Raw genomic sequence first — 25371 nt, forward strand, 5'->3', positions numbered from 1 at the left:
AATTTCAGATATCTGAAAAGAAACTCTTCCATTAAAGGCACACGTGGAAGTGGAGTGAGGAAGAATTTGTTGGGGAACGTAGCAGAAATTCAAAATTTTCCTACGTGTCACCAAGATCTATCTATGGAGAGACCAGCAACGAGGGGAAGGAGAGTGCATCTACATACCCTTGTAGATCGCTAAGCGGAAGCGTTCAAGTGAACGGGGTTGATGGAGTCGTACTCGTCGTGATTCAGATCACCGATGATCCTAGTGCCGAACGGACGGCACCTCCGCGTTCAACACACGTACAGCCCGGTGACGTCTCCCATGCCTTGATCCAGCAAGGAGAGAGGGAGAGGTTGAGGAAGACTCCATCCAGCAGCAGCACAACGGTGTGGTGGTGATGGAGGAGCGTGGCAATCCTGCAGGGCTTCGCCAAGCACCACAGAAGAGGAGGGAGAGAGAGATGCAGGGCTGCACCAACGAGAGATCGAATCACGTGTGTTATGGGCAGCCCTAGGCCTCATATATATAGGGGAAGGGGAGGGGCTGCGCCCCCTCTAGGGTTCCCACCCCTAGGGGGGCGGAAGCCCTAGATGGGGATCAAGGGTGGTGGCCAAGAGGGGGAGAGGAGAGGGAGGCGCACCAATATGGGCCCTAAGGCCCATATCCCCTAGGGTTTGCCCCCTTTCCACCTCTTAGGCGCATGGGCCTTAGTGGGGCTGGTGCCCTTGGCCCATGTAGGCCAAGGAACACTCCCTACAGCCCATGTGCCCCCCCCCGGGGCAGGTGGCCCCACTTGGTGGACCCCCGGGACCCTCCCGGTGGTCCCGGTACGTTACCGATAAACCCCGAAACTCTTCCGGTGACCAAAACAGGACTTCGCATATATAAATCTTTACCTCCGGACCATTCCGGAACTCCTCGTGACGTCCGGGATCTCATCCGGGACTCCGAACAACATTCGGTAACCACATACAAACTTCCTTTATAACCCTAGCGTCATCGAACCTTAAGTGTGTAGACCCTACGGGTCGGGAGACATGCAGACATGACCGAGACGATCTCCGGTCAATAACCAACAGCGGGATCTGGATACCCATGTTGGCTCCCACATGTTCCACGATGATCTCATCGGATGAACCACGATGTCAAGGACTTAATCAATCCCGTATACAATTCCCTTTGTCTATCGGTACGATACTTGCCCGAGATTCGATCGTCGGTATCCCGATACCTTGTTCAATCTCGTTACCGGCAAGTCTCTTTACTCGTTCCGTAACACATCATCCCGTGATCAACTCCTTGATCACATTGTGCACATTATGATGATGTCCTACCGAGTGGGCCCAGAGATACCTCTCCGTTTACACGGAGTGACAAATCCCAGTCTCGATTCGTGCCAACCCAACAGACACTTTTGGAGATACCTGTAATGTACCTTTATAGCCACCCAATTAGGTTGTGACGTTTGGTACACCCAAAGCATTCCTACGGTATCCGGGAGTTGCACAATCTCATGATCTAAGGAAATGATACTTGACATTAGAAAAGCTTTAGCATACGAACTACATGATCTTGTGCTATGCTTAGGATTGGGTCTTGTCCATCACATCATTCTCCTAATGATGTGATCCCGTTATCAATGACATCCAATGTCCATGGTCAGGAAACCGTAACCATCTATTGATCAACGAGCTAGTCAACTAGAGGCTTACTAGGGACATGGTGTTGTCTATGTATCCACACATGTATCTGAGTTTCCTATCAATACAATTCTAGCATGGATAATAAACGATTATCATGAACAAGGAAATATAATAATAACTAATTTATTATTGCCTCTAGGGCATATTTCCAACAGTCTCCCACTTGCACTAGAGTCAATAATCTAGTTCACATCGCCATGTGATTAACACTCACAGGTCACATCGCCAAGTGACTAACACCCAAAGAGTTCTGGGTTTGATCATGTTGCTTGTGAGAGAGGTTTTAGTCAACGAGTCTGAACCTTTCAGATCCGTGTGTGCTTCACAAATCTCTATGTCATCTCCTAGATGCAGCTACCACGTTCTATTTGGAGCTATTCCAAATAACTGTTCTACTATACAAATCCAGTTTACTACTCAGAATAATCTGGATTAGTGTCAAAGTTTGCATCGGCGTAACCCTTTACGACGAACTCTTTTACCACCTCCATAATCGAGAAAATTCCTTAGTCCACTAGTTACTAAGGATAACTTTGACCACTGTCCTGTGATCCGTTCTTGGATCACTCTTGTACCCCTTGACTGACTCATGGCAAGGCATACTTCAGGTGCGGCACACAGCATAGCATACTGTAGAGCCTATGTCTTAAGCATAGGGGACGACCTTCGTCCTTTCTCTCTATTCTTCCGTGGTCGAGCTTTAAGTCTTAACTGCATACCTTACAATTCAGGCAAGAACTCCTTCTTTGACTGATCCATCTTGAACAACTTCAAGATCATGTCAAGGTATGTGCTCATTTGAAAGTACCATTAAGCGTTTTGATCTATCCTTATAGATCTTGATGCTCAATGCTCAAGTAGCTTAATCCAGGTTTTCCATTGAAAACACTTTCCAAATAACCCTATATGCTTTCCAGAAATTCTACGTCATTTCCGATCAACAATATGTTAAAACATATACTCATCAGAAATTCTATAGTGCTCCCACTCACTTCTTTGGAAATACAAGTTTCTCATAAACTTTGTATAAACCCAAAATCTTTGATCATCTCATCAAAGTGTACATTCCAACTCCGAGATGCTCACTCCAGTCCTCAGAAGGATTGCTAGAGCTTTGCATACTTATTAGCATCTTTCAGGATTGACAAAACCTTCCAGTTTGTATCACATACAACCTTTCCTCAAAAACCGTCGAGGAAACAATGTTTTGACATCCTATCTGCAAGATTTCATAAATAATGCAGTAATCGCTAATATAATTCCAACAGACTCTTAGCATCGCTACGAGTGAGAAAGTCTCATCATAGTCAACTCCTTGAACTTGTCGGAAAACATCTCAACGACAAGTCGAGCTTTCTTAATGGTGACATTTACCATCATTGTCCGTCTTCCTTTTAAAATCCATCTGCACTCAACAGCCTTATGACCATCGAGCTGTTCTGTCAAATTCTACACTTTGTTTCCATACATGGATCCTCTCTCGGATTTCATGGCCTCGAGCCATTTATCGGAATCCAGGCCCACCATCGCTTCTCCATAGCTCATAGGTTCATTGTTGTCTAGCAACATGACTTCCAAGACAGGATTACGTACCACTCTGATGTAGTACGCATCCTTGTCATCCCACGAGGTTTGGGAGTGACTTGATCCGAAGTCTCATGATCAATATCATAAGCTTCCACTTCAATTGGTGTAGGTGCCACAGGAACAACTCTTTGTGCCCTGCTATACACTAGTTGAAGTGACGGTTCAATAACCTCATCAAGTCTCCACCATCCTCCCACTCAATTCTTTCGAGAGAGACTTTTCCTCGAGAAAGGACCCGATTCTAGAAACAATCCCTTATTGCTTTCGGATCTGAGACAGGAGGTGTATCCAACTGTTTTGGGTGTCCTATGAAGATGCATTTATCCGCTTTGGGTTCGAGCTTATCAGCCTGAAACTTTTCATATAAGCGTCGCAGCCCCAAACTTTTAAGAAATGACAGCTTAGGTTTCTCTAAACCATAGTTCATACGGTGTCATCTCATCGGAATTTCGTGGTGCCCTATTTAAAGTGAATGTGGTTGTCTCTAATGCTTAACCCATAAACTATTGTGGTAATTCGATAAGAGACATCATGGTATGCATCATATCCAATAGGGTGCAGTTATGATGTTCGGACACACCATCACACTATGGTGTTCTAGGCTGTATTAGTTGTGAAACGATTTCCACAATGTCTTAATTTTGTGCCAAACTCGTAATTCAGATATTCATTTCTATGATCATATCATAGATCTTTTATCCTCTTGTCACGACGATCTTTCAACTTCACACTGAAATTACTTGAACCTTTCAATAATTCAGACTCGTGATTCATCAAGTAAATGTACTCAACATCTACTCAAATCATCTGTGAAGAAAGAATATAACGATATCCACTACATGCCTCAGCACTCATTGGACTGCACACATCAAAATGTATTACATCCAACAATTTGCTTTCTAGTTCCATTTTACTGAAACCGAGGCTTTCAGTCATCTTGCCCATGTGGTATGATTTGCATGCCTCAAGTGATTCAAAATCAAGTGAGTCCAAACGGTCCATTTGCATGGAGTTTCTTCATGCATACACACCAACAGACATGGTTCGCATGTCTCAAACTTTTCAAAAATGAGTGAGTCCAAAGATCCATCAACATGGAGCTTCTTCATGCGTTTTATATCGATATGACTTACGTGGCTGTGCCACAAGTAGGTGGTACTATCATTACTATCTTTTGGCATGAACATGTGTATCACTACGATCGAGATTCAATAAACCATTCATTTTAGGTGTAAGACCATTTGAAGGTATTATTCAAATAAACAGAGTAACCATTATTCTCCTTAAATGAATAACCGTGTTGCGATAGACATAATCCAATCATGTCTATGCTCAACGCAAACACCAATCTCGATGGTAGAGGGAGCGTGCGATGCTTGATCATATCAACATTGGAATCACTTCCAACACATATCGTCAGCTCACCTTTAGCTAGTCTCCATTTATTCCGTAGCTTTTATTTCGAGTTACTAACACTTAGCAACTGAACCGGTATCTAATACCCTGGTGCTACTAGGAGTACTAGTAAAGTACACATTAACACAATGTATATCCAATATACTTCTATCGACCTTGCCAGCCTTCTCATCTACCAAGTATCTAGGGTAATTCTGCTCCAGTGGCTGTTCCCCTTATTACAGAAGCACTTAGTCTCGGGTTTGGGTTCAACCTTGGGTTTCTTCACTAGAGCAGCAGCTGATTTGCCGTTTCATGAAGTATCCCTTCGTGCCCTAGCCCTTCTTGAAACTAGTGGTTTCACTAACCATCAACAATTGATGCTCCTTCTTGATTTCTACTTTCGCGGTGTCAAACATCGCAAATATCTCAAGGATCATCATATATGTCCCTGATACATTATAGTTCATCACGAAGCTCTAGCAGCTTGGTGGTAATGACTTCGGAGAAACATCACTATCTTATCTGGAAGATCAACTCCCACTTGATTCAAATGATTGTTGTACTCAGACAATCTGAGCACAAGCTCAACAATTGAGCTTTTCTCCCTTAGTTTGCAGGCTAAGAAAATCGTCGGAGGTCTTATACCTCTTGACGTGGGCACGAGCCTGAAATCCCAATTTCAGCCCTCAAAACATCTCATATGTTTCGCGACGTTTCAAAAACGTCTTTGGTGCCTCAATTCTAAGCCGTTCAACTGAACTATCACGTAGTTATCAAAATGTGTATGTCAGATGTTCGCAACATCCACAGACAACGTTCGAGGTTCAGCACACTGAGCGGTGCATTAAGGACATAAGCCTTCTATGAAGCAATGAGGACAATCCTCAGTTTACGGACCTAGTCCGCATAATTGCTACTATCAACTTTCAACTATTTTTTCTCTAGGAACATATCTAAACAGTAGAACTAAAGCGCGAGCTACGACATAATTTGCAAAGATCTTTTGACTATGTTCAGGATAATTAAGTTCCTCTTATGAACTCCCACTCAGATAGACATCCCTCTAGTCATCTAAGTGATTACATGATCCGAGTCAACTAGGCCGTGTCCGATCATCACGTGAGACGGACTAGCCAACGTCGGTGAACATCTTCATGTTGATCGTATCTTCTATACGACTCATGCTCGACCTTTCGGTCTTCTGTGTTCCGAGGCCATGTCTGTACATGCTAGGCTCGTCAAATTAACCCTAAGTGTTTCGCGTGTGTAAATCTGTCTTACACCCGTTGTATGTGAACGTTAGAATCTAACACCCGATCATCACGTGGTGCTTCGAAACACGAACTGTCGCAACGGTGCACAGTTAGGGGAGAACACTTCTTGAAATTGTTGTAAGGGACCATCTTATTTACTACCGTCGTTCTAAGCAAATAAGATGTATAAACATGATAAACATCACATGCAATGTAATAGTAGTGACATGATATGGCCAATATCATATAGCTCCTTTGATCTCCATCTCGGGGCTCCATGATCATCTCGTCACCGGCATGACACCATGATCTCCATCATCGTGTCTCCATGAAGTTGTCACGTCAACTATTACTTCTACTACTATAGCTAACGGTTAGCAATAAAGTAAAGTAATTACATGACATTTATGTTGACACGCAGGTCATAAATAAATTAAGACAACTCCTATGGCTCCTGCCGGTTGTCATACTCATCGACATGCAAGTCGTGATTCCTATTACAAGAACATGATCAATCTCATACATCACATATATCATTCATCACATCCTTTTGGCCATATCACATCACATAGCATACCCTGCAAAAACAAGTTAGACGTCCTCTAATTGTTGTTTGCATGTTTTATGTGGCTGCTATGGGTTTCTAGCAAGAATGTTTCTTACCTACGCAAAACCACAACGTGATATGCCAATTTCTATTTACCCTTCATAAGGACCCTTTTCATCGAATCCGATCCGACTAAAGTAGGAGAGACAGACACCCGCTAGCCACCTTATGCAACTAGTGCATGTCAGTCGGTGGAACCTGTCTCACGTAAGAGTACGTGTAAGGTCGGTCCGGGCCGCTTCATCCCACGATGCCGCCGAATCAAGATAGGACTAGTAACGGCAAGCATATTGAACAAAATCAACGCCCACAACTACTTTGTGTTCTACTCGTGCATAGAATCTACGCAATAGACCTAGCTCTGATACCACTGTTGGGGAACGTAGCAGAAATTCAAAATTTTCCTACGTGTCACCAAGATCTATCTATGGAGAGACCAGCAACGAGGGGAAGGAGAGTGCATCTACATACCCTTGTAGATCGCTAAGCGGAAGCGTTCAAGTGAACGGGGTTGATGGAGTCGTACTCGTCGTGATTCAGATCACCAATGATCCTAGTGCCGAACGGACGGCACCTCCGCGTTCAACACACGTACAGCCCGGTGACGTCTCCCATGCCTTGATCTAGCAAGGAGAGAGGGAGAGGTTGAGGAAGACTCCATCCAGCAGCAGCACAACGGTGTGGTGGTGATGGAGGAGCGTGGCAATCCTGCAGGGCTTCGCCAAGCACCACAGAAGAGGAGGGAGAGAGAGATGCAGGGCTGCACCAACGAGAGATCGAATCACGTGTGTTATGGGCAGCCCTAGGCCTCATATATATAGGGGAAGGGGAGGGGCTGCGCCCCCTCTAGGGTTCCCACCCCTAGGGGGGGCGGCAGCCCTAGATGGGGATCAAGGGTGGCGGCCAAGAGGGGGAGAGGAGAGGGAGGCGCACCAATATGGGCCCTAAGGCCCATATCCCCTAGGGTTTGCCCCCTTTCCACCTCTTAGGCGCATGGGCCTTAGTGGGGCTGGTGCCCTTGGCCCATGTAGGCCAAGGAACACTCCCTACAGCCCATGTGGCCCCCCCGGGGCAGGTGGCCCCACTTGGTGGACCCCCGGGACCCTCCCGGTGGTCCCGGTACGTTACCGATAAACCCCGAAACTCTTCTGGTGACCAAAACAGGACTTCCCATATATAAATCTTTACCTCCGGACCATTCCGAAACTCCTCGTGACGTCCGGGATCTCATCCGGGACTCCGAACAACATTCGGTAACCACATACAAACTTCCTTTATAACCCTAGCGTCATCGAACCTTAAGTGTGTAGACCCTACGGGTTCGGGAGACATGCAGACATGACCGAGACGATCTCCGGTCAATAACCAACAGCGGGATCTGGATACCCATGTTGGCTCCCACATGTTCCACGATGATCTCATCGGATGAACCACGATGTCAAGGACTTAATCAATCCCGTATACAATTCCCTTTGTCTATCGGTACGATACTTGCCCGAGATTCGATCGTCGGTATCCCGATACCTTGTTCAATCTCGTTACCGGCAAGTCTCTTTACTCGTTCCGTAACACATCATCCCGTGATCAACTCCTTGATCACATTGTGCACATTATGATGATGTCCTACCGAGTGGGCCCAGAGATACCTCTCCGTTTACACGGAGTGACAAATCCCAGTCTCGATTCGTGCCAACCCAACAGACACTTTTGGAGATACCTGTAATGTACCTTTATAGCCACCCAATTACGTTGTGATGTTTGGTACACCCAAAGCATTCCTACGGTATCCGGGAGTTGCACAATCTCATGGTCTAAGGAAATGATACTTGACATTAGAAAAGCTTTAGCATACGAACTACATGATCTTGTGCTATGCTTAGGATTGGGTCTTGTCCATCACATCATTCTCCTAATGATGTGATCCCGTTATCAATGACATCCAATGTCCATGGTCAGGAAACCGTAACCATCTATTGATCAACGAGCTAATCAACTAGAGGCTTACTAGGGACATGGTGTTGTCTATGTATCCACACATGTATCTGAGTTTCCTATCAATACAATTCTAGCATGGATAATAAACGATTATCATGAACAAGGAAATATAATAATAACTAATTTATTATTGCCTCTAGGGCATATTTCCAACAGAATTAAGCATAGACAACCAAGAACGCGACCAACTACTTCATTTGCTTCAATCTTCATCTATGCATGTAGACAATGCAATTTTGTATACGGTTTGATATGATATTCTAATTGTTATTTTAGCTTCCAGTATTTTTCACCCTTTTACTTTTTTTATCATGACTTTGGGGTAACTTTTACTACATTTCATATATCTTGTTAAATTTCACACTTAGTTGTGACCATATGACATAGTTGACCCTATTTTATTATTTACTACCAAACTGGACCCACTTGTCAGCAGGATTGCATGGTAGCTAACGGGGGAAAACCAACCATGTATGTGCGTTGGGGGGGGGGGTGTTCAAAGTTGTCACAAGGTCTCTCCAAATTCATCAAATTCCATCGAATTATGTGAAAAAATTATGACAAATAGGTGTAGTTTGCCACGAACACACTACTCCCATACCATGTAGGATATGCCCGATGCCTTTGATGAAGACATTTCATATTATGTCTAGTCGGTTGTCATGTCATCTTAACATGTGGGAGTCACTTTTTGGTTCAAGGAACAAATAATAAGATAAAATAAAATGTCATACGATCATAGCTACGAGGTAAATATGGCCCGAGTTTTGTAATATGTGAAAAATTCTACCCCCTCTATGCTTTTTCTAAGGTGTATTATTTTTAGGTCATTTTTCTATCTTTGACCAAGTTTATGGAAGAAAAAAAATACTAGTTGATTATAATTAGATCGATAATTAAATTTATTCATTTGAATTGGTATTGTTGCAATTGATAGTTTTTTCTATAAATTAGGTCAATACTATTTTTAATAAAGTAAACTTTATATAAATTAATGGAGGGAGTATCTTTTTTGTTTAAGTTAGATTGTCTCAAAGTTAGCACTTGCGCAATAAAGTTTCAAGGTGACCTGTACTTCTTAGCATCATAGAGACTACTGAAAAACAAGAGTATTACATGCACAAAACTTTGAGTTCTATACATGTTTTTCCGCTAAGTTTTTTTTGGCACATTTCAAATAAGAATTATTAATAAATTCAGCAACAAAACATTGAGAAGACATGCCTACACACGCACTATCCGACAAATCTGTGAGCCTAGGAATGGCATCTCCATTCCACTTGGTGAGCAAGAAGGGTGACATAACAGAAGATGTCTACGAAAATATAAATATTATTCATGATGATGAAAGACACATGTGACAAGAACCAAAAAGGAGATATAATTGTGTTTCATCCATGCTTTCTCCACTCTAGTAAGGTCTTGTAGCGAATTTGGGTGATTGTCATTTCAACCCCGACAATGACGAACGAAAATTCTTTCTTGTATGGAGATGCAAACAAATTGGAATCTCGCCATGTCATATTTACCCAAAGCACTATGTAAGAACAAGAGAAACTTTGATGATAAAGAAAACACAATTGGGGTATTGAGAATATTCCAACTCCATAGGAGCACATATTAAAGAGTTCATTTTCTCATCATGGAGAAGTTTATATTCTACCCCTATAGGCTACATGTTGTACTTTCCAACCAATTAACCATCTACCGGGTGATCGAATAAGCAGTTGATGAAAAAAACTTCCGTTTGAAACCATGCAAAGCAACATGGAATTCTAGTATGCAAATGCCTAAAAACTATAGTTGCGTGCATCACAATGATGCAGATGCCGGGGTTTACCCTTCTTTTAGAAAAAAACTTATAAACCAAGGGAATTCTAGCGGCGTTTCCAAAATATCATTCCTAACTTTTTATTTTGAAAATCATTGTATTATTAATGCATCATTCTTGTAGCCAGAATTTTTAGATGACCGACTAGGTAGTCTTTTTTCTAGACCTTGGTAATTTTTTACTTTGAGATGACTACATCAGTATTCAAAAAGGGGAATATGAATAGAAAAAGGTGTGGTGGTAGTGCCGCGTTTCTGCTCCCGAGCTCACCTGCACCCGCCCTTACAAAAAAAATCAAAAACAAATACTAATTTTTTTTTAAATCCAATTTTTTGTGTGGTAGATAAGTTTATGCGTGAGGTGCGCTCCAAGTTTCAACTCATTTGGACATCTGAACAACTCTCAGCAAAAAAGACAAATTCAAGGTCTGTAAAAAAGTTTACTGTTCACACACTGTTCTGACCTGATTATTTATTTATTTTTTGCTGAGAGCTGATCGAATGTTCAAATAAGTTGAAATTTGGAGCGAACCTCACGCATAAAATGATTTTTGATTTTTTTTTTGAATTTTTTAGATTTTTTCCTGACCGGGTGCAGATGAGCCTGGGCACCGAATTAGGTTTTCGGTGGTGGTAGTAGCTAACACCTATTGCTTTGTCGTATTTTGAGAGCACATTGAAACCAAAACACATCTCTACCAAAAAGAAGGGTGTGGAGTGTGTGGTGGCATCTGCTTTTGACTTTGGCTGTTGCTTCCTTCCCATAGAATGGACTGATCCTCTTTCAAATTTAGGCGACTAACATGCAGCTAAACTGCAATATGAAATGCCAAGCAGAATTTTAGCAAAAGAAAATGCCAAAGTGTAATGCTCTGTTTTCCTTCGCCTTTTTCGCAAGTTATGGTGGCGGAGGCAAGTAGTGCGGGGGAGCATGGGCCCCCTCTCCTTTGGCCTTGGACGGCCAATGGCACCCATTCTCCTCTCCTTTCCCCCGCCTACAAATAGCCCTCGGAGCTCAGCAAACCAAATCATACATGCCAGCAACAGAGCAGCTTCTTTCCTGTGTCAAAAACAAGAAGATCAGCCAGTGATCGCCTCCCAAAACAACTCTCAAAAACCCAAGTTTTTCCAGGCCTTCTCGTGGTGTCTATCGACGTTCCTTGAGGTAAGAAGAAAGCTGCCACAACGCCTGCTCTTCTGGCCCTTGCATGTTTTTTAAGTCGAGAAAATGCACTGCGAGCCGTTCATCTCTTGCTCACCTCTCTTGTGATCTTGCTTCTCCACAGGGAGCAGCCTTTCGCTACTGCCGCCACTCCACATCTTCCCACGCAAGGCGAAGATGTCGGTGGCCGTGTGCCGTGGCCCGGCCGTGCCGGCGTTCGAGACCCCCGCCTGGCTGCGCCCGACTGAGCTGTACAAGCCGGAGGCGGCGGTGGCCGACGACCGGCCTGCGCAGGTCGACGTATGGAATGCCATCCAGGCTGACGTGGTCGACAGCAAGGCGGCCGCCGCCAAGAAGCCGTACGTCAGCCCGCGCGTGCGCCGGTCCATGAGCCAGAAGAGCCTCGAGGTCTGCACCGAGAGCCTCGGCTGCGAGACCGGCTCCGGCGACTTCACCGACGCCGTCGACATGGCCTGCCTCTTTGGTGCCTCGTCGCTGCCGACGGCGCCCGGCGAGGCAGAGGAGTCCTTCTGGGAGGAGAGCAGTGCCGCACAAGAAAGCTGCTACCCGGGCGAGGTCGACCTCGTGGCGGTGAACTACCACTCCTCGGCCGGGAGACGGTCGCCGCGCCGCTCGTTCCCGCCGCCGCTGCCGTCCATGTCCAGCCGCGACGGGCCGTGCCTGAAGATGTGCTCGCGCCGCCAGGACGGCCGCCTCGTCGTCGAGGCGGTGGTGGTGAGGCCGCGCGGGTACCTCCAGGCGAACCGCCAGGGCGGCCGCCTCTGCCTCTCCTTCATCGAGTGCTCTGCCCGTGGGCAGAGCGGTACGAGCAAGAGCGCGGCCCCGGCCGAGGCGTCCTACTTCGTCCCGGTCGTGGAGGGCAAGTGCGAGCCAGAGCAGGAGGTGGCCATGCAGGTGGAGGAGGAGGAGGAGGAGGAAGACGAGGAGGAGGTGGAGGTGGTGGACAGAGGCACCATGGTGGAGGTGAAGGTCAGCTCGCAGCCGCAGGCACCCGCGGCCGCCAAGGTGCACCGGTCGACGCTCGTGATCAACAAGTTCGTCGGGAGCACGCCCTTCACCTTGGAGCAAGCGCGGTGCCACGCCGCCGACGCGCCGCACCCCGAGCCGTCCGCCCGCGAGGAAACCCCAACGCTGCTGCGCCGGGTGCCCTCGTCCACGACGACGCTCGCGGCCGCGGTCGCGGTGGCGTCGACCGAGACGGGCGCGCCGCACGCTCCCGTCGACGGCGACGACAGTGACGAGGAGGACGAGGACGACGAGTGCGGCGGACGGCACCACCGCGCGTCGGCCCTGGCCGCCGCGGACACGAAGCAGCAGCTCCTGCTGTTCACGTCGCGGCGGGGCGACAAGCACGACCTGCTGCAGAGCGTGCGGCGGTGCCGGCAGCTGCGGCAGAAGCCGCTCTTCATCCTGGAGCAGTACTGCATTGCCACCTCCTAATCGCACGCACGTGCGCTCACCCGAAGCAAAGCACGAGACAAAACATGTACAATCACTCACAGCATTTGCACTGCTGCTAATGCGATACTTCGGTTGCATTTGCATTTGCCTTAAACTAATCGAGCACGCACGCCTACAATTCCCGTCCCAGATCCCAGATAGTTAGCCAGTGGGATAATAACAACCTTAATCCGTGGCCACAGTGGCTGCCTGCTGCATGCATGCCGGGCTTTTTTGTGACACATGTCGCTCTTTTTTCCCCGATCCATCGATCGGTCGGGTCGCCGTTTGGCCCCGGTGCATGCAGCGGCTAGCTCTGCTTCCGGCCGGCGTGACCGCTAGTACTTGACTGCACTCGTGATGTATTTCCAGTGTGATTTGAGTAATTATTCAATGAATTAACAGATTGTTGGCTGTATAACGGATTGTTGGATGTATTTCCAGTGCCATTTTCATGCATACGCATCATGTGCAATGATGGGGTCGTGCCGCCGGTTTCCGTTTCCGTTTTATCCGTGATGAGAAGATCGTGACGGCGTGCGTGCCGAATAATCGACGTGCTTTGAGACAAAGCGAGAGACATAGGGGAGCGCGAACTAGCATAGTTTGGTCTGCCAACAGTGATCGATCGATCGACGATCGTGCAGAACGGATAGATGCACATGACGCAGTGGCGAAGCCACACATGAGCTGTGTAGTCCATTGACTACACAGCTTTAGTCCATTGACTACACAGCTTTTTTGCAAAAAACATCCTGCAACAAATAATCATCATGCAAAATATCCTACAAATGTATACTCCTGACTACATAAGATTCAACTGACTACACATGATTGAATTCCTGGCACCGTCACTGATGACGCTGATTTGGCCGCCTACCTCATGCATTCCTCGATGCGTGCCCATTTTTCCGAAAAAATTCAGACCTATTATTATAAAGGTTCATCGGAAGTACGAAACAGTGTAAGCATAATAAAATTTACATCAATGTCTCGTCTCTAGTCCGCCGAACAACCGGTACCGCCGTCAGAACGAGCTTGTGCACAAGTCGGCAAGTCGCTACACCGATCGAGTTGGGGGTGGACTAACGAGCAGCTCGGCTCGTTAAGCTCGTGCTCGTTAAGGCTCGGCTCGTTAAGCTCGTTAAGATTAATGAGCAGAAAACCTTGCTCGGCTCAGCTCGTTTGAAGCTCGTTAAGCTCGTGAGCGCTCGCAAGCACTCGTTAACAGATTATAATGTGTTACGATATATATGATGAATGTGTAGGTGTGGTTTTCAAGATGAAACATGGTGACTGCAAAAAAAATGCAGTAGTTTGTTGCCTCATATGTCGATTAGATTGAATAGATGCGCTAAGATGCTACAAAAAGTTTGTCACGTAAGATGAAAAATATGTGTTGTGTTGTTACTAACGAGCTTAACGAGCTACTCGTGAAACTCGTTAGCTCACTCGTTAAGCTCGTTAACGAGCTGAAATCAATGATTGGCTTTGTTTATTAAGAAGCGAGCTACGAGCTTAACGAGCCGAACTATCGAGCGTTCATTAAGCTCGCGAGCTACGAGCTTTTGGTCCAGCCCTAGATCGAGTGTCTAGTTGCTGCCGACTGCCGATGTTCATGCCATCAAGAATGCAACTATAATTTACCCTTGGGAAATAAATCTAGTACTAACTAACAAAAGTAGTGGAAATTCCTTATGTATTTATTTTTTGATGTTGAAATTTCATGGGGAGAGACATCACGGATCTAGTGGGGATACCATGGGTGCCATGACACCCCCACAAAAATGAAAAGTAGTGCATGTGGTATACTTAACATTAATTTTGTAATAACTTAATGCTATGTTAGTCTTTTTTTTTGGAATTACAATGATGTTTTAAACGAAATTATAATACTTCAATGTAATCTTTTCAAAGAATTTACCGATGTGTTGATGTTTGCCACCCCTAGTATTTAGTTCCTAGGTCCGCCACTGACGAGCAAATTTAGTGTTTTGGCCCTTTTGAGAAAGTTGAACTAGATCTGACCCTAGTCTGATTAAATTTTGGGATCTAACCCTTTTTCCTACCGACGGGGCCTTGGCGCGTGGTAGGAAACTTATCCACGTTATGCAGCTAAACGCTTGCCGCCTCTGCCGTCGACCCTACCGCCGAGGCTCCCGGCGGTAGGCTGTTATACACTACCGCCAGGTAGGCTCTTCATCCATGTCAACAACGACCTACGACTGTCCGTCTCTGCCGTCACTCTACTGCTAGGGGCCTTGACGGTAGGCAGTTATACGCTATCGCCATCGACCCCGGCAGTAGGAAAAGGGTCTGATCTCGAATTTTTTTAAACCCAGGTTAGATCTAGTTTAACTTCCGCAAAAGTGTCAAAACGCTAAATTTGGCCGCCGCTGGCGAGAGAATGCAATGATGGAGAAATAGGCATCTTTCTCGACGAAAAGACGTGGAATGGACCTCATAATACGTACTGAATTATTCGAGTGGACAAGGTACCAATTACCAAATGTCCAACTTGTACTACATAGATGACTGAGGTCGTCGTCTTCACATGATATGTTTGTGAATTTCCGTCAGCTGTTTTGTAGGCAATTTGCGGCGCCAGTTCTGCAACCAGGCTGTGACGGCCGCCGGCTGTTTCAGGGGATATGAAGCTGAACCTATCAAAGGGCCAACCAGGCGGAGCATGGGGGCTCCAAGCCCTGCACCGTAGCACCATATCCAATGAACAAATTGCACGGAACGTGCACGCATGTCTCTACGGAGGTACTGCTATATGTTCATTGAACATACAAAGATCCAATCATTTGGTCCGTCCGTCGGTGCCCTCGACCGACTGAAACATGTACCTTGCACGTTTGACCTAGTATGCCTAAAATTATGTGACTTCAAAATTATATCACTGAAAAAATTTCCCATAATTTATGTGACTTCAAAATTATATCACTGAAAAATTTTCCCGAATATAAATTCAGTGGTATAACTTTGGTCGCACGTGCATAACTCACATTTGGTTGATTAAGTTGGTGATCAAAGTTAATTTTTAAAATATGCCCGCACCTTATTCGCTGTAATGTTTTTTCTTCTTTTTCTTATGAGAGATATTCATTCATTGTACCAAAGTTGTTCCACCTGATTTCATGGGTCCGTGCACCACCTGTGAACTTTACCTTTCTTTCAATTTTGACGTGATACCAACCTGTGAGCTTCACCGGTCTAGCTAGGAATGTTGTTCCTTTGACACCGAGCGGACGGCCCGTACTGGACGCACGTATACGGACTATGCTCCTCTGCCTTCACATCACATTTTCTGTCTCCATGGACAAGATTACAAGAAGCTTTCGACCTGACCAAAGGCGAGAAACGCAGCGCACCGCCCACGAACCAAATCATTCCGGAAGATCACACCCTCTCCCTCCCGGAGGCCCAATCAAAGATGTAAAGGGAAAGACGAGCGGAAAAGATGGACGGAGGAGCGCGTACAGTCGTACATGGCAGATCAGAGATCGTACGCGGAAGATCTGCATGGGGCGTGGCGGGAACCGATGCGCATCCGCCCGAAACGACGTCGGCCCTGCTCCACAGCTGCGAATACAGCTAGTGGTGGCGCCGCCCTGTACCGCCACGGGCGTGAGTTGTCGCAATGCCGCTGCTCCACGCCGCCGGCGATGCCTCGCCCTTTCCCGTTGCTGCAATGTTCGGCCGCGCTTTTCTAGCTTTGCCCGGCCGGCCGGTTCGTGCTGCATGCAGCGGTTAATGCATGTGGAATGGAGTAGCTTTTGCTGGAGCACATGGTATGGAATGGAATGGAATGGAAGTGGGTTGGTTATGCATGCATGTGCCAATGTCAATGGTGGCCTCTCTTTCGCTCGGGAAAAAAATAACATGGCAATGCCAACGTGTGCAGTTCCTATTGGGCCGTGCGAGCCTTTTGGTGTTCCAGGTGATTAAAAATACACAAACGGACGGACGGTGCCTCCTTTTCCATGTCCTTCTTCGCCAACTCCACGTATCTTTTCCATTTATGTGAAACGAGGCGAATTAGAACGGCTCCTCTGACTCTTCTACATGGCATCTTTAGTTAGGTTCGACATGGCCGGCGCCCTCTACGAATTTGTACGTGCATGTAGGTTGATGGTCTATGAAGGCATGCAGCTAGGGTATTCCTTTCTCTATTTTAGTATAGGAGTATAAGAAAGTTCTCGTGAGGCTACAGAATAGGGTGCTGTTCTACTGCATGGCGTATATATTATCCATATATTAGACGGTTGAGTTGGAACTGAAGTGAAGCCCAGGAATGTATGGACGTTATCAATGCATGCACAGAGACAGGATCTATTGTGGACGATCGAATTAAGTTATCTGATGTCATAGGTTAGGGACTAGTTAATTGCCGCCCAGTATGATTACTCAAGACCCACACCAACCTAGCTAAGCTAGCTGATGGTCCATAGGCATGCATGGCTGACCATATTCGTCGGCTTAATTAGTGCTTAAATATGTTTTTTGCCCGAAAGTGCATGCCACTCATGATCACGAGGTCAAAGTTTATTCTCCATGTATACTGTATAGCAGTATGAGGAGTTGAGTGGAGAGTGTTCTTCACCTATGGTCTCAGATAGGCAGATGCATGCATGCATATTAGTTTGTCTACTAGTACTACTAATACTCTACTACAATGTGTGATAAAAAGTGTACACTATGACTCTATGAGACAGATATTTATGCCATGCATGTAAAAAAGCTCTTGTGGAAGTCAACTGCATAAACAAAGTGAGTGCGAAAGAGACGCGTGGCGAATGGACGCAATCGCGTAGGAATTAAGGTACTCGCCTGCTCTTATCTGCTCGCTTAGGGAGACGATTATCCTAATGGAAAGAGAACAAGCAACGAACTGGCCCGGCTTGATTAGAGTGATGATGTTGACCTACTCGTGATTGTAAAGTAGTGTTAGACTAGCTAATGACGTAAGTAGAGAATTTCAAAGTTCTCGCTCCCATTGGTTATGCGGCAACATATGATATGAATAATGCAGCGAGGGGAAAGGCGAGGGCACCATGTAGCCTAGCAGCGACAAGAGCTCGAGATTGTTTACACGGAAAATTAACGCAATAATAATCGTGGTGCATCACGACGTGGAAAAGAAGAACCCAATACTTTTCTCTCGCCTTGCCAAAGTTCGCTTTAGCTTTGCCATTAGTATGCTGCCTGCACCTTACTATTCCAAGAAAAAAACTATATTCCGGAAATCAATATGAGTGTTTTCACAATGTTTTATTTACGCATTTCAGGTAGGTGCCTGCCTATACGAATACTACAATATAGTGCTCCGTTCGGAAGTTGCATAGCGTCACCTTTGCTTTGCCAGCTGAATAGTATATAACAATCTAGAAAGGGAAATAGACTTGTCAAAATGTTCAAAAAGACAAAAAACACGCATGTACGTACGCGATCGTCTGCTTTGCGGTTATGTTTCTTTACCAAAAGAAGAATCGGCAGCAAATTCTACCGATGTCGTCAATGCCTTTCCATGGCGATGTTCGGCACTCCCGTCGGCTCCTACAGCTAATTCCCGGCTGGAGATGCGATCTTATCTCGACCTGACGAAGAAAACATTCTCCCCCTTCATCTTTTCATATTTCATTCGCTTTGGTCTTTTGTCCACGACATAAATAAAACTATGGAGGCTCCTCACGTTGCACTTGCACGGCTCACATTAGGCACCGGAAAAACATACATACCGGCCAACCAAAAAAACACCCCGCATCATCCAGCTTCTTTGCTGGCTACTAGCCTACTACTAGTAGTCTAAACGAGAAAAGCAAACGGTTCCTCCCTCCACTAGCCAGCATGTGAAATGGACAGCACGAAGGATTCTCCGCATCGCCCTCGGCCAAAGGCGCGCTAGTGAGGGGAAAGGCCGATTCTTCTTCCCGCGCACTTTTGCTGCCCGCCATGCATCGCACTCCCTGAAATCGTGCGTGCGGATTGGCGATGGTTTCAACTTGTTGTTTTGGCTGTCGAGGGGTCGATCCCCGGTGATTTCGACCCATCTCGCTTTCCCGGCACATGTTTTCTTTGGCGTCCTGGCCTGACGGATCAGCTCCTCGTGACAGCAGACGGGAACCATGTCATGCGTCTGAGTTGGATTAACACTGGGTGCAATTTTATTTTGTGGACAGGAACCGGGCGAGCGCCGTTATTCGCTGTAGATCCCCGTAGGCGGATAGGATCGTCCGGCTCTGTGGTTAAGGAGCGGGAGCAAGAAAGCGAAATGGATGCCAAGTTGGACTGTTGGAGAGCGGTTCTGTCGCTTGCGTGGCTCCATGTAAGGCAGCACCCTGCATGGATCAGGATCGTCGTCGCTCCCTCCGTGCAGCGTGGAATAACAACAGAACAGAATGTGCTCGGCACTCGGCAGCTACTAGGAGTCTAGAAACATATTTAGCTCCGTGTTGGAGCTTTAACCCAGTGGTCTCCATGTAGGCATCTGGTAGCGCACATTGGAATTTCCTTTACCAACGGAACGGGCATATTCCGGGTCCGGCCGGGCGAGCAGCAAAACTGTGAGCGACAGGGATAAGCTTCACTCCCTAGTGATGGAGAAGTTCACTGAAATGCTTAGCACAGGACCACCCAGCACCCACGTTTGTTCTCGCTCTCTAGTTGCCAAACGATGGATGAAGCCTTTTTCTTGGTGATGTGGATTGGGCCGTTACCTGAATCGGTCCAACGCCGCAGTTGCGCGAGGCGAGTGAGCGACAAGTTCTAAGTTACACACGACAAACTTAGAGCATAACCCAAATAAGTTATCAAGCTCAAGTGAGCATGGCAACGTGCAATTCGACAAGTTGGGTCGACCTTACCACGAAACATAATCTAAGAAATTCCAGTTCTCCAACGAAGGAACCACGACCTGATACTTCTGAGGTGACTGTTAGTCAAGGGGGGAAAACGGGATCTAGCCATCAATTAGCATGGGCAACGAAGGTACACGATAATTCCTACATGATCTAATCAGCAAACAGAAATGCGAGAAGCCATAGACCAGAACCGATTTGTCCTACTGGAACCAATGGAAGTCCAGTCCAGAGTGCAGCTGCTAAGAAAACAATGCCCCAACTGTGTTCTCGAGTCGATGCGCCTGCTTACCAAGTCGTGCTAGGGGAAGACAGTCCAATCACCTGAGCCGGCGGCTGGGAATTCTTGTGCAGGAGTAGTTTAGGTGATGTAGCTTCCTTGCTGGTCCTGAAGCAAACGAGCAGAGGACTTTGCGTCCAAATACAGACCACAGACTTCTTCGAGATCAGCCTAATAGAGGATCATGAGTTCAGGATACAAGTGATTGAGACCCGGCTAGGAAGATGATGTGTTACTGAAATTCAACACATACCTTGCAGATCTTCTCTCTCCCATTAGCCTTGGCAACTACACTAGCAGGTGACATCAGCTGAATAGCATGTCTGCAAAGAGAATCAAGATCTATTACAACCATTACTACCAACAATAAACTGGCCTAGTGATGACAAACCCTGTGATAGTAATGCGTACACTAGACATATAGGCATGTTAAAATTCATATAGCAGAACGCTAAAAGTGGGATGACAGCCAAAAGACAGGGTGGAAACTGTCCTAACTTTAAAGGCTCAAGAAAATCCTTTCAACACACACTCCAGCTAAATTTTATTTAATTTCACATTCCTAATCTTGGCATGGGACGCAAATGTGTGGGCATAACCTGAAACAACAAGAACCATACCTCAAAGATGTCTGCTGCCCAACCTCTCCTAGAAATGCAAGACTGTCCTCATCAATTTCAATCTCCTCCACTTGTGCTCTAATTGCTAATATCTGCAACGCACAATAAACAAACATCAAATGCATTTCTACATAGGAAAGTTAAAACACATAATAAGACATGAAATAGGAACCTGGATCATCTCGATAGGGCCATATATCTGTGTCCGTACGATAACCAACCTATCTAGAAGGTCGACTGGGATACCATGTGGACTTGTCATGTCAGTTCCCCTGAATAAATAAGAGTAAAATAATAAGATGTATAAGGGGAAAATAGTACATAAAAGCAATGTTTTTAAGGCGGTAAGGCGAGCACCCACTGCCCTGACGCCTAAGCGCCTAAAGTGAGCATAATTGCAAGGCGCTGCCGGGGAATCCGGTATTGCAGTTCAGCATGGAGCAGTTCACAACAGGTAAATCAAATTTCTTACCTCACAGTACATATTCCCCTGTTCGTAGCGAGTATTACAATTGGCGATAATGAGCTCTCGAGAGCACGATTAAGATAAGAGAAGCACTCAATGTCCAGCATGTGAACCTACAGATAAAGTTATAGTCATTAATGAAATCATACCACTGTAAGGCATAATTCTACTCCCTCCATCAACTTTGTACTAAATCAGCGACACTTATTTTGGGACGGAGGGACTACCATTTAGTAGCATAAAGCCAATTAGTTTACGAGAACAATGCTGTCCACAGGATGGACACTTATTTATTTGGCAATAGGAGAAGTTGGAAATAAACAAGTCCAAGCTCATTCATATTTTAGGAAATCCAAAACAAGCCTATGAAGATAAATAGATTTTCAATCATGAGACAGTAATATAATACCTCATCAATGAACAGAACACCAGGTACAAGCTCTGCAATACCTTCGTCAATATATCTGTTAACCACCTATGACCATACAAAAGAAAAGGCACCCATTCCCATAGGTCTATCAAAATTTGATCCAAATTAAAAAAAGATGTTGCATAATGAGAATTTTTAAACCTTATTGATCTCTTGGCGTAGCTTCTCAGTGATTTCAGTCTTCCGTGGCTTCATCATCTGGCCCATAAGGGACAAAATATCTTGGCCTCCTTGTGGCTGGGCATTTGCGGCGTCAAGGTCATGCAGTGTAACGTCCTATGCAGATGAAAGCATATAATTTACTTCTTTCAGTTGATTTACACTGAACTTGAAAACATGAAGAATATGCTTCTATGTTACAACACAAATAGGAATTTTCACTCTATGCTATCAGAAAAGATTATCACCCACCGACAGAGAAGAGAGAACAAACCACACTCAACTTAATTGTCATTTGTCGGATGTAGGTATGTAAGAATGATTCTAACTTTCTTTAGACAGGAACAAGAACAACGACTCCTACTTAATTGGTCAACTCAATAAGATAATAGTTAACTGGGTTTGAGCAGATGATCAAAAATTTGGCGCAATCTTATTAGCTTGTGAACTTTATGTATCTTATCCAGGAAGGCACAATTGATAATGTGGACCGAGTATTTGATGCAATCTTAATCATTAGGTTATATATTTTCCATTCCTATCTTCTGGAATTTAGCAGGAGCAAGCAACTTACAACTACCTGGAAGGAAAACCACATATTTAAGCATGCTTGAGCAACACAAAAGTATAATAATAAGCTTCATCTTAACAAATGTATCATGCGTCCAGCTTTGATCCTTTAGATTAGATATAAATATGCTGCAATTGCATACTATATTATCTCTGATTCAATTACCAAAATGTTGTTTTATGGACGGTACAATGCAGAATTGGCTGAACAAGTGTACACACAAAGATTTATAAGGCTGAACTATCGTCAAATTTGTACCTGCACTATTTCTTTTTTCTTGTGGACTTCCCCTTTGGGAATTGGCACATACTCCTCTGCTTCAAGATCGTATTCTGTAGCAAAAGCATCACATCTGCCAACTCTTTTCACTGCACCGCTGTTAGCTTCGATGTATATAACATCACCCACTGCCACCTGCATCCCGTATACAAATGATGAAATGTTAAGCAGCTTCATGCAGAATACAAGTAGGAGAGGCAAAGCAAGTGAGCAACGAAAGTAAAATATAATGCATCATATCTCAATTTTAAGTAAGTATCACGATGTTTTGTTATGCCACAACAGAACATCTAACAATGAACAAGAGAAATATGATCCTATGTGTGAGTTTCCACACTTGCCATAAGGTTGCACAGGTTAAATATTGCATAAAGACAATATTCTGAACACATAAGATACACTATCCACCAACTGTTATTTAAAGTGAGAATACAAATGCAACCAAACAGTCTAGCAACAGAGGCAGAGAGCAAGGGAGGGTTGGGAGCAGACAGTAACCTTTTCCTTGATTAAAGCATCATAAATTGTAGGATCTAACTTTAGTTGTTTAGTCCCTTTTACAGTCTTCAGGCCAATTATTACATGGCTAATGTTTTTTCCATATCCACCAGTTGAACTCTCAGAAGCTTCTGGGGAAAGCTCCGTAACCTAAAAGGCAAGCAAAACAATATAGCCACAAACACTAGAATATTAGTTCTATTAGAAAATGATGACAAAGGAAGTGTTAGTATCAAGTAAAACACTAATTCAAGAACAAAATCTTTTTCAAATTTCAAAAGGACCATATAGGTCACTCCTACCTCTCCTTCATAGACTTCTTTGTTTTCCTTTATACGCAAGCCTATAGCTCTACGGAAATTTTCCATCAGCACCTCAGTTTTCTTGACCTCTGAAGAGTACACTTCTGATCCTACCATAGGACAGAAAGGGACCTGCATTGCAGAATAGGAGGAGAAGACTGAAGCTTCTTCCAAAATAGAAGTAGAGGCAGGACATCAAATGTAAAGCAATATATAGTTCACTGCAAACAAAATTTCATATACATTGAATGCAATGAACAAGACAGCCTGATAAATTGCTAGCAAGTGCTAGTAATCCACCAAATTTACTCCAGAGTCTTGGTGTAAGTATGCTCTAAAGAACAGCACACTTCTCGTCGGCAGAGCAGCATACTGAAATATTTTGGACCAGCAAGAAGCAGAATATAGAACTCAAAACAAATTCTTAATGACCAAGTCAAATGGTAACACATTACTGGCTAAAATGATAGTACTACAGAACACCAATTTAGTTAAGTAGATGAAATAGAATTCAACCACTCTAGCAACATCCCAGCTACAACAAAATAAAAGGTGTGAATGCTCGAATGGTCAGAGCTCACAGTGAGTTAAATTGGTTGGGTGTCTGACTGGAACTAGATGAGACCATGCAAATGCAGAGCTGCCTGTTCATCATACAGATGCTGCTCATGAGCAGTAAGCTGGCATTTTTTGAAAAGGGGCTAAGTTATCAAGGACTGTCCAGTAAAGCAGTAACAACCTAGCCTCCAAATTTGTACCAACAAGCCCAAATCTAGTCCAATTCCACGCCACCCCCAAATACAAGTTGTACATTGCAGCAAAACATGTAACAGTAGCACTAAAAGTATCTAGCAACTTGTGAGGGAAATGATAAATTGACCTTGCTGCCCAGCTCCTGGGAGATGCCAAGAGCGAGCGCGGTCTTGCCGGTGGCAGGTGGGCCGGCAAGGAGCAGCGCCCGTCCAGCCATCTTCTTCTGCCGGATCATGTCGACCACCAGCCCACACGCCTCTCTCGCCTCCGCCTGCCCCACGAATCCCGCCGACATCCCTATCGCCGTCCCATTGGCCTGCGAAGAGAACCAAACTAAGTCCTGAAAACGAAAATTCGGGGTAACAACTGAAAACCTCCGGCCGCAGGAGGGGTGGAGAAGCAGGAGAGATGGAAAAGCATGTACGTCGAGGCCGAGGCCCTTGATGTGGGTGTGGGTGGCGATGCGCTGCTTCTTCGACGTCGACTGTACCTCCTCGATCCTCATCGTCGCCGCCGCCGCCACCGATTTTTGCGCTCTTTGTCTCTCCCGGGGCGGCTAGGGTTAGCCGCGGAGGCGTGTGAGGGGAGGAGAATGCAAGGCGGCGGCGGGGAATACAGAGAAGAGAGCGAGGGGGGTTAGGGCCGGTGCGCTATGGCGTGGGAAGGTGGCGGGGGTCGGGCGGCGCGGCGGCGGCGGGTTCGGGCGTAGAGAGAGGCGCCGAGACAGGGGAGAGGTTTTTTTTCTTAGTTAGGTGATATAAAGCGGGCGAGACGCTTGGGCCGTGTCCGTCAGAAAACGGCGTGGCTTCGCCGTTTGGGCCGGCGCATGGTTATTTCGCTGTTGCTTTGCTGTTTTCTTCTCTTTTCTGTTTCTTTTCTTTTCTTTTTTTTTCTGTTCCAGTTTCTATTTCTTTTCTTCTCCTTTTTATTTTTATTTTTTCCATTTTATTTTTTATATATACAAAGTTCATCGCGTGGTACAAAAAATGTTCATCGTACATTAAGGAAATGTTCACGGCTTTTTTACAAAAGTTCATCATGCATTACAAAAATGTTCATCATATATTAGAAATTGTTCAATGAACATATAATCACTGTGTTTTTGAAATTTGTTAAGTGTATATTACACAAATTCTTAATGTATATTCAAAAATTGTTCAACTTAT

At 45.3% G+C, this 25371-nt stretch overlaps 2 protein-coding genes across 3 annotated transcripts; one reads left to right on the top strand and one right to left on the bottom strand.

The window, feature by feature from the left end:
- The first annotated feature begins 11371 nt into the window (after positions 1 to 11371).
- Positions 11372 to 13405, top strand: LOC125553437 (uncharacterized). Its single transcript, XM_048717221.2, has 2 exons — positions 11372 to 11526; positions 11648 to 13405. Exon 2 carries the CDS (start codon positions 11701 to 11703, stop codon positions 12982 to 12984), a length of 1284 nt encoding a protein of 427 aa, XP_048573178.2. The 5' UTR covers positions 11372 to 11526; positions 11648 to 11700; the 3' UTR covers positions 12985 to 13405.
- Positions 13406 to 19775: 6370 nt separating this feature from the next.
- Positions 19776 to 24947, bottom strand: LOC125550366 (ruvB-like protein 1). Of its 2 annotated transcripts, XM_048713348.2 has the most exons (12): positions 24630 to 24946; positions 24333 to 24521; positions 23453 to 23584; positions 23151 to 23300; positions 22632 to 22787; positions 21785 to 21919; positions 21623 to 21688; positions 21220 to 21326; positions 20920 to 21019; positions 20748 to 20839; positions 20381 to 20450; positions 19776 to 20298 (listed from the first exon to the last, which is right to left on the bottom strand). In XM_048713348.2, exons 1-12 carry the CDS (start codon positions 24708 to 24710, stop codon positions 20209 to 20211), a joined length of 1368 nt encoding a protein of 455 aa, XP_048569305.1. In that variant the 5' UTR covers positions 24711 to 24946; the 3' UTR covers positions 19776 to 20208. The 2 variants fall into 2 exon arrangements, with proteins under 2 accessions (XP_048569305.1, XP_087373709.1); XM_087517583.1 differs by having other exon boundaries at positions 24333 to 24947.
- Between the last annotated feature and the right edge of the window lie 424 nt (positions 24948 to 25371).

Source organism: Triticum urartu, chromosome 4A, assembly GCF_056163025.1.
Source record: "Triticum urartu cultivar PI428250 chromosome 4A, HENAU_Tu73, whole genome shotgun sequence".
Classification (NCBI taxonomy): Eukaryota; Viridiplantae; Streptophyta; class Magnoliopsida; order Poales; family Poaceae; genus Triticum; species Triticum urartu.